At 44.5% G+C, this 10,160-nt stretch overlaps 1 protein-coding gene across 1 annotated transcript in view; it reads left to right on the forward strand.

Moving 5' to 3' along the window:
• The window catches only part of LOC120931566 (zinc finger protein 585A-like), a 40,834-nt gene extending 39,856 nt beyond the window's left edge, over positions 1-978 (forward strand). The window contains exon 7 of the mRNA XM_040343135.1: positions 332-978. Within this exon, the coding sequence (XP_040199069.1) occupies positions 332-732 (401 nt within the window). The 3' untranslated portion in view covers positions 733-978. The remainder of the gene's footprint in view (positions 1-331) is intronic.
• The last annotated feature ends 9,182 nt before the right edge of the window (positions 979-10,160 follow it).

Here is a 10,160-nt window from a genome sequence, read left to right on the forward strand (position 1 = left end):
GTTTTACGTCACCGCGTTCTGACACGATCGTTTTTTTAACCGATGGTGTGTAGACACGACTGACCATCAGTCAGCTTCATCGGTTAACCGACGACGACGACGGTCCATCGGTCCGTTCTCATCGGATGGACCGATGGTGTGTACGCGGTATCAGTCTGTTGACTAAAATGCCACTGTAGTCGTATTTTAGTCATCTCAATTGTTTTAGTTTTAGTCGACTAAAAATGTTTTAGTCATTTTAGTCAACGAAATTAACACTGGTTACGAACCTAAACTCAAAGCCTATTTTCTTCTTTACTGTGATTTTCACAATTTTGTGTTTCTCTTGTAGCTGGTGAGCACCTTGAGAAATACACCAATGGAGAAATGACTGCATGCCCCTACTCAGCTGGCTGGGGACTTGAATTTGATGTTTCTAAAGCATTAAACAAAGAGAACTCTGAAATGATGGAGAACATTGAAAGTTCTTTAGAGAAGACCACATTAAAAAATGCAGCTAATAGCAGCTTAGGAGTCAGTACATGGGTTCATGGATCAGACGAGGACAGCAGAGCTCAGTCTGGAGGAAATCGCTTTCTGTGTGCCGAGTGCGGGAAAAGTTTCACCCGGAAGTCTTCTCTTATTGTCCATCAGAGAGTCCACACTGGGGAGAAAAGCTTTATGTGCACAAAGTGTGGGAAGATGTTTGGCCTCAAATCTTCTATGGTCAGACACATGAGGACTCACTCTTGAGAGATGTCAACTTGCCCTGAATATTGGGAAGCCTTTGGGAAGCATTCCATGTTTTTACAGCCCTAGACTTGTCATAAGGGGACTAATACAACTTCGTGCCACTTTGTTGATCCATTCTAATGAATTTTGTTACTCATGCCAAGAAGCCAAAAAAAAAAGTCTGTAAAACTTTCACATACTTCTATCAGGTTTCTCATGTATATGTGTATTTAATGTTAATATGTCAGAAAATGTCTTGTTAATGTGTATCGTGTGTGATTTTTTTTTTTTTTTTTTATCGGACCTAAGGTAAACACAGAACACGTAGGTTTTCAGCCTGTATAACCACTTCAGCTCTGGAAGGTTTTACCCCCTTCATAACCTGGAAATTTAGCACTGCGCTACTTTAACTGGTAATTGTGCGTTCATGCAATGTTGTACCCAAATTAAATTTACAGTATCTCACAAAAGTAAGTACACCCCTCACATTTTTGTAAATAATTTATTACCGTATTTATCGGGTATACCGCACACTTTTTTGCCCTGAAAATCAGGGAAAAATCGTGGGTGCGCGGTATACGCCGATACCCGCTTTCCCGCTCCGAGTTTGAATACTAACATATACCGAGCGCAGTACACTCGTGTATTGTCGGGCAGTCTCAGGTCCTCCCGCGCTGACGTCCTGGACGTACAGGACGTCAGCACGGGCAGCCGAGCATTGCCGACAATACACGAGTGTACTGCGCTCTGTATATGTCGGCGCAGTATTCAAACTCGGCGCGGGAAACGAGCGGGGAGGACGCGAGGACGCTGCAGAAGGACGCCGGACCCGACGAAGAGGACACCCGAAGCCGCAGACGGATGCCGGACCCGACGAAGAGGACACCCGAAGCCGAAGACGGACGCCGGACCCGACGAGGCCGCCGCGCAAGACACCAAAACTGTAAGTACAAAAAAAACTTTTTTTCCACAGGATTCGGGGCAACTTTAAGGGTGCGCGGTATACGCGGGAGCGCGTTATACCGCGATAAATACGGTATATCTTTTCATGCGACAACACTGAAGAAATGACAATTTGCTACAATGTAAAGGAGTGAGTGTACAGCTTGTACGACAGTATACATTTGCTGTCCCCTTTAAAATAACTCAACACACAGCCATTAATGTCTAAACCGCTGGCAGCAAAAGTGAATACACCCCTAAGTATAAATGTCCAAATTGGGCCAAATTAGCCATGTGATTAGTTAGTGTTAACAGGGCCTCAGGTGTGACTGGGGAGCAGGTGTGTTAAATCTTTGTGTTATTGCTCTTACTCGCTCATACTGGTCACTGTAAGTTCAACATGACACCTCATGGCAAAGAACTCTCTGAGGATCTGAAAAAAAGAATGGTTGCTCTACATAAAGATGGCCTAGGCCAGTGATGGCGAACCTTGGCATCCCAGATGTTTTGGAACTACATTTCCTATGATGCTCCACTACACTGCAGAGTGCATGAGCATCATGGGAAATGTAGTTCCAAATCATCTGGAGTGCCAAGGTTCGCCATCACTGGCCTAAGCTATAAAAAGATTGACAAGACCCTGAAACTGAGCTGCAGTACGGTTGTCAAGACCATACAGCGGTTTAACAGGACAAGTTCCACTCAGAACAGGCCTCACCATGGACGACTAAAGAAGTTGAGTGCACATGCTCAGCGTCATATCCAGAGGTTGTCTATAGGAAATATTATATTCATCAATATATTTAATTTATTGGATTTATTAATCATTAATTTATTATGGTTACATGGATCTCCCTACGGGGATTGTGACATCTAACTTATTTACAATTAGGTATCTTTTATAACACCATACACTTATTCATACCTCATTTAAAGACCCAAAACCCTTTTTATTTTTAATATATACTTTTTATATATACAGGGATGGAGGCATGTCTTATGTTTTAATCGGGTCTAAACGGGTCACTTTCGGTTTTTTATTTTGTCTATAGGAAATAGATGTATGAGTGATGCCAGCATTGCTGCAGAGGTTGAAGGGGTGGGGGACCAGCCTGTCAGTGCTCAGACCATACGCTGCATACTGCATCAAATTGGTCTGCATGGCTGTCGTCCCAGAAGGAAGCCTCTTTTAAAGATTATGCACAAGAAAGCCCATAAACCGTTTTCTGAAGACAAGCAGACTAAGGACAAGGATTATTGGAACCATGTCCTGTGGTCTGATGAGACCAAGATAAACTTATTTGGTTCAGATGGTGTCAAGCGTTTGTGGCGGCAACCAGGTGAGGAGTACAAAGACAAATGTTTCTTGCCTACAGTCAATCTTGGTGGTGGGAGTGTCATGGTCTAGGGCTGCATGAGTGCTGCTGTCATTGGGGAACTACAGTTCATTGAGGGAACCATGAATGCCAATATGTACTGTGACATACTGAAGAAGAGCATGATCTCCTCTCCAGGGACTGGGCCGCAGGGCAGTATTCCAACATAACGACCCCAAACACACCTCCGACAACCACTGCCTTGCTAAAGAAGCTGAGGGTAAAGGTGATGGACTGGCCAAGCATGTGTCCAGACCTAATCCCTATTGAGCATCTGCGGGGTATCCTCAAACAGAAGGTGGAGGAGCGCAAGGTCTCTAACATCCACCAGCTCTGTGATGTCATCATGCAGAAGAGGAAGAGGACTCCAGTGGCAACCTGTGAACTCCATGCCTACGAGGGTTAAGGCAGCAGCGCTGGAAAATAATGGTGGCCACACAAAATATTGACACTTTGGGCCCAATTTGACATTTTCACTTAGGGGTGTACTCACTTTTGTTGCCAGCAGTTTACACTGTTATACAAGCTGTACACTCATTACTTTACATTGTAGCAAAGTGTAATTTCTTCAGTGTTGTCACATGAAAAGATATAATAAAATATTTCTAAAAATGTGAGGGAGGCCGTCATGTGGGCGGCTGGGGCGTGTATCCAAAAGTAAAGGTAATGGGCCAATCACAGCAGCCCACCACGTGATCGCTCCATCCAATGACAGAGCGATCACTTTGTCAACAAACTGGCATCATGTCCGGTTCAGCTCTCTCCTCATTCCGGAAGAGTGGCCGTGTTCCAGGATGAATGCACTTCTGCGCATGTGTGGGAGTGACATCGCTCCATGCCAGCCAATCAAGATGGCTGAAGACAGACACCTGGAAGAAGCTGGGGAAAAAGATGCCAGCAAGGGACCTTGTGGGCGTCAGACTGTTGAAGAAAAAGCCAAGTATAGAGTTTAGTTCCACTTTAAACCCCGCCTGACCACACACACGATTCGCCAACATGCGTTGTATCATTCCCTTTGTGACCAATTGTTTCAGGGCATGTTCAAAATCTGGTGGTGTGACTTTGTGGGCACGCTTTTGTGGGCATGGTCAGGAGGGTGTCCCCGTATTTCACATTGAAAATCCAGTAACCTTAGATGACTGCATCTCAGCTCAGTTTGGTCTAGGTCTGTGACTTGCCTCTTTTTGGGAAGTTGACAACACCAGATAGACGACGCTATGCAAAGCAGCAAAGCCTGATACAGTGCTGCCACCCTCTCTGGGTGCCGCCATGCAGGGAATTAGAGGAGGTTTCTATGAAGACAGATTCAGGTAGTTCTATGAGCTGTATGTACAATTCATGTAATGATTCCTTTTAATTTATCCAGAAATTGAATAAATTTTATTTTTTTATCTGGTAGTTCACCTTTAAGAATTTTAGAACAGATTAGGACTACATAGCCAGATTCATAGAGAGTTTAAGCGTATTCTGGAAACTACGCTTAAATTAGGCTAAGATACGAGCGGCGTAAGTCTCCTACGCCGTCGTATCTTAAAGTGTCATTTTTAGGCTGGCCGCTAGGTTGCGCTTCCGTTTAGTTCGGCGTAGAATATGTAAATGACTAGATACGCCGATTCACGAACGTACGTGCGCCCGTCGCAGTAAAGATACGCCGTTTCCGTATGAGATACGCCGCGTAAAGATAAAGCTGCCCCTAGGAGGCGTAGTCAATGTTAAGTATGGCTGTCGTCCCAGCGTCGAAATTTGAAAATTTTACGTCGTTTGCGCAAGTCGTCCGTGAATGGGGCTGGACGTAATTTACGTTCACGTCGAAACCAATACGTCCTTGCGGCGTACTTTGGAGCAATGCACACTGGGATATGTACACGGACGGCGCATGCGGCGTTCGTAAAAAACGTCAATCACGTCGGGTCACGAGTAATTAACATAAAACACGCCCCCCCATCCTCATTTGAATTAGGCACGCTTATGCCGGCCGCATTTACGCTACGCCGCCGTAAGTTAGGAGCCAAGTACTTTGTGAATACAGTACTTGCCTCACTGACTTAAGGCGGCGTAGCGTAAATATGATACGCTACGCCGCCTTAAAGTTGCGGCGGCGTCTTTGAATCTAGGTATTGGTGTTCTTGTTGTACCTTGTGGGAATTATATGGAGAACACAGTTTTTAATGTCATTTTATTTGGACTCCAAGACTGACATCTAGTGGCAATTGTTAGTGTTGCACATACCTTGATACTACTTTTTCCTTTGACATTTGCAATGCCAAACAATTTTCTTATTGTTTCCTAGGACCCTGTAAACACACCGATTTCACTTTCAGGACCTAGAGCTGTGGGAGTGCATGTTTTTTGGCTCGTTTTTTCCAGTGACACAGATAGGGCAGCCAGTCAATTTCAATGGGCTGAGCTCCACCTGGCAAAGTAGCTCATAGGACATTTTTCTAAATTTGTTACTTCATTTGTCACCTGTTTTTTCATGTGGCAAAATGTGTTTTTTCTTCTGTGTTTGGTGTGCCGTTAACAATTAATGACACTGAAAACGCAACTACAAAATTATAGGTGTATAAATGTGGCCATACACTATACAATCTGATTGTACAATCTCTTTACAATCTCCTTTAGATTTACCAAAACTATATAATAGGAGGAGACACCATAAATCCAATCACTCTCGGTCATATTATTATAATTATTATATAGGCTTTTTATAGCTCCAACTGTTTGCGCAGCGCTTTACAATGTAGGGAGACACTACAACAACAGTACAATTCAAAACAAGAGGGTTAGAGAAGCCCTGCTCCTCCGAGCTTACAGTCTATGAGGGAGGGGCTGGTGAAACAAAAGGTAGGGACTGTGAGGGGTGGACTGATGAGGCGAGTAGAAGATTTGGTTGTTAGCTGGAGGCTAGCAGTAGGAGATAGCCGGACAGATTGGGGTAGTGAGTTCCAGAGGATGGGAGAGGCTCTGGAGAATTCCTATAGACAAGCGTGTGAAGAGGAGACAAGGGAGCTATAGAAACAAGAAAAGCTGCTCCAGGTGAGTGGGTCTCTGGTTAATCCCCACACACAGTAGTCAGGTGCTAGACCAGCTTGCATGCTGTGTAACGTGAAGAAAGATGGAGCAGGGGACAAAGAGGTACTAGAGAGCAGAAGGTCTGTGGAGGAACGGAGAGGACAGGTTGGGTGATATATGGAGAGAAGATTGGTGATGACTTTGTATGTTGTTGTTAGTGTTTTAAATTTTATACATTGGGCAATGGGAAGCCCGTGGAGAGATTGGCAGAGAGGAGTGGCGGACACCGAACGGTTGGTAAAGTGGATGAGTCTGGCAGTGGCATTCATGATAGACTGAAGAGGGGATAGTTTGCAGAGAGGTAGGCCAATGAGGAGGGACTTACAATAGTCAAGACGAGAGAAAACAAGGGAGTGAATAAGTTGCTTAGTGGTCTTGACGGTTAGAAAGGGGTGTATTTTGGAGATGTTTCGGAGGTGAAGTCTGGACGATTTGGACCGTGGTTGGATTTGGGTCTGAAAGGACAGGTCAGAGTCTAGGATTACACCTAGTACCTTGGCATGAGGGGAGGGACTGATGGCTGTATTATTGATCTTGATGGAGAAGTCAGGGGGAGGAGCATGGGCTGGAGGAAAAATTATGAGCTCAGTTTTAGAAAGATTGAGTTTGAGGAAGTGGTGTGACATTTATGTTGATATGTCAGTTAGTAAGTTAGTAATGTGAGAGGAGACTGAAGGAGTGAGGTGAGGGGTAAAGAGATAGATTTGTGTGTCATCATCAGGCCCGGATTTCCCACAAGGCCACTGAGGTCAGGCCTTGGGGCGGCAGGGCTCCGAGGGCATGGAGTCTCCCGACGCCTGGAACATACAGTTAAGGGCGGTAAGTTATGGGGGAATCCGCTCGCTCGTTAACAAGTTATTCCTGCTATGTCGCCAAAATCACTTGTAAAATATGTGCTCCAGTCCGTCCTCCCCTCTCCCCCCCACCCCACATACCTCTCTCTGCTGGCTCTGTCTTCGGGACTCTGTCCCCCCCCCCCCCCCCCCGGCCACCGAGTCTGTTACCTGTCCCTGCTGCCGATGTACACAGTGAGAGGGGAGAGCTGTGCTCTTCCCATCTCAGCTGTGACAGGAGTTCTAGCACAGTGCTAGGACTCCTGTTTTGGAGGTGACAGGGTCAATAAAGAGAACATGTCACCTCCAATTGCTATCACACAGGAAATTGTTTTCTCCTGTGTGATAGCAAAAAAGTTAAGTGAAAAAAAAATTGATAAAAAATAAATAAATAATAAGAAATAATAATTAAATTAATAAAATAAAAAAGTAAAGAATAAGAAAAATAATAAGAAAATTATACAAAAATTAAAAAAAAGTCTCATTTCCCTCTACTCCATTAACTTCTAGAAAACGGAAAATGGTTCGGGAAGCCAGCTCGTGAGGGTTCAGGCAATGGGTCACTAAAATAAATCAGGGTATTTTGTTTTTTTTGCTTCCCAGGTGGTGGGGATTGTCATTGCCTGTATATATGACTGTAAGATTTGATGCTACCTGCCCGGCACAGGGCCTTTATGTCTCAAATGTCTGGTTTGTATGATGATGGTCCCCACGGACTGCCTTTTTTGATGATAAATAAAAAATTAAAAAAAAAAAAAAAAATTTAAAAAAGTAAGCGACAAGCTACAAATAAATAAAAATAAAAAAAGTGATAAAAAAAGTAAAAAAACAAACAAAACATATTTGAACTAACCGTGCCGCACATTCTTTGTTAATTTGGGGGGGGGGGGTTCGGTTGGCTGGGAGGGGGTGCATTGTGGAACCTGGCCTTGGGGCGGCAGGGAGAGCAAATCCGGCCCTGGTCATCAGTATATAGGTGGTACTGGAAGCCATGGGAGTTTATTAACAGACCAGAGGAGGAGGTGTAAATGGAGAAGAGAAGGGGTCCGAGGACAGAACCTTGAGGTACCCCTAAAGAAAGAGGAAGTGGAGAGGAGGAAACACAGTTATAGGTCACACTGAAGGAGCGCATGGTCCTCTTGTAACTTCTTTTAGGGGGCCTCCAACCCCAACTTTTGTTGGATGAAGGACCTGAACTATAGGGATCAAGTACTTAGATTACAGTTATTTACTCTGGAGAAGAGGTGCTTAAAGTGGTTGTAAACCCACATTTTTTACGTTTGCCTACAGGTAAGCCTATAATAAGGCTTACCTGTAGGTATAAAGAATATCTCCTAAATCTGTATGGTTTAGGAGATATTCCCCTCGTATGCGCAGGAGAAATCCTCGGCTGAAGGGCCGGCTGCCGCCGGCCCATGCCGGAATGAAATCTCCCGTGCATGCGCGGGAGTGACATCATCGCCGCTCCAGCCAATCACAGCGCTGGAGCAGCGATACCCGGAAGACACGCTCGGCGTGGACCAGGTAAGTTTTCTACACCTCGTTCCGAGGTAAGTATTTCATAATGAGCTAATATGCGGTGCATACTAGCTCATTATGGCTTTTGCCTTGCAGGTGTAAAAAAAAAAAAAAATGTATATGCGGGTTTACAACCGCTTTAAGAGGGGATATGTTTACAATGTACAAATACATTAACCACTTGAATACTGGCCGCATGTAAAATGACGGCTTCACAGTGGCTCTGGAAACTCAACAGGACGTCAATTGACGTCCTGGATTCCTCCGGCCACTGGGGAGCGTGCCGGTGCACGCGCGCCCGGCGCGTCCCCGAGATGCCGGTGGCGTGCCTGGCGGTCGCGATGTCCGCCAGGCACCCACGATCAGCAGTGACAGAGCAGCGACATGGAGCTCTGTGTGTAAACACAGAGCTCCACGTCCTGTCAGGGGAGAGAGGAGACCGATCTGTGTCTCTTGTACATAGGGACACAGATCGGTTACCTCCCCCAGTCACCCCCCTCCCCCCACAGTTAGAACACACCCAGGCTACACATTTAACCCCTTCCTCACCCCCTAGTGTTAACCCCTTCAATGCCAGTCACATTTATACAGTAATTAGTGCATATTTATAGCACTGATCGCAGTATAAATGTGAATGGCGCCAAAAATGTGTCAAAAGTGTCCGATGTGTCCGCCATAATGTCGCAGTCCCAATAAAAAAATCGCAGATCGCCGCCATTACTAGTAAAAAAAATAAAAATAAAAAAAAATTATAATAATAATTCTGTCCCATATTTTGTAAGCGCTTATTGCGATTTTTTTTTTTTTTACCAAAAATATGTAGAAGAATACGTATCGACCTAAACTGAGAAAAAAAATTTTGGAAAAAAAAAATTGGGCTATTTATTATAGCAACAAGTAAAAAATATAGATTTTTTTTTCAAAATTGTTGCTTTTTTTGTTTTATAGCGCAAAAAATAAAAACCGCAGAGGTGATCAAATACCACCAAAAGAAAGCTCTATTTGTGGGGAAAAAAGGACGCCAATTTTGTTTGGGAGCCACGTCGCACGACCGCGCAATTGTCAGTTAAAGAGACGCAGTGCCGGAAGCTGAAATTTCACCTGGTCAGGAGGGGGGTATATGTGCCCGGTATGGAAGTGGTTAAAGGTGACTTCACTAACTGTGATAAACTGTTTACTCTAAGGTCCCGGAAGACGGCATTCAACCCCTATTAAGGCCAGGTTCCCAGTGTGGGAACAATTTACAGTGCATATGGCGTGCCATGAGGAATAATGGCACCCACACACATCTGCACAGTGGCAATCACTTGCACGGATGTGAACTTAGCCTTAAAGGGGTTGTAAATGTTTTTTATTTTCTAAATAGGTTTCTTTAAGCTAGTGCATTGTTGGTTCACTTACCTTTTCCTTCGATTTCCCTTCTAAATGTTTTTTTTTCTATGTTTGAATTTTTCACTTCCTGTTCCTCCTCAGTAAGCTTGCCCCCATCTTCCGAGCCGTTCTGGCTGGGGGTTAGTCAGCCAGAACAGCTTACTGAGGAGGAACAGGAAGTGAGAAATTCAGACAAAGAAAAAAAAACATTTAGAAGGGATATCGAAGGAAAAGGATAGTGAGCCAACAATGCACTAGCTTAAAGGAACCTGTTTAGAAAATAAAAAAAACAAACCTTTATGCCCTTTAAGGCTGGAAGAGAGGCACTTTATCTCAG

This window comes from Rana temporaria, chromosome 3 (genome assembly GCF_905171775.1).
Source record: "Rana temporaria chromosome 3, aRanTem1.1, whole genome shotgun sequence".
NCBI lineage: Eukaryota > Metazoa > Chordata > Amphibia > Anura > Ranidae > Rana > Rana temporaria.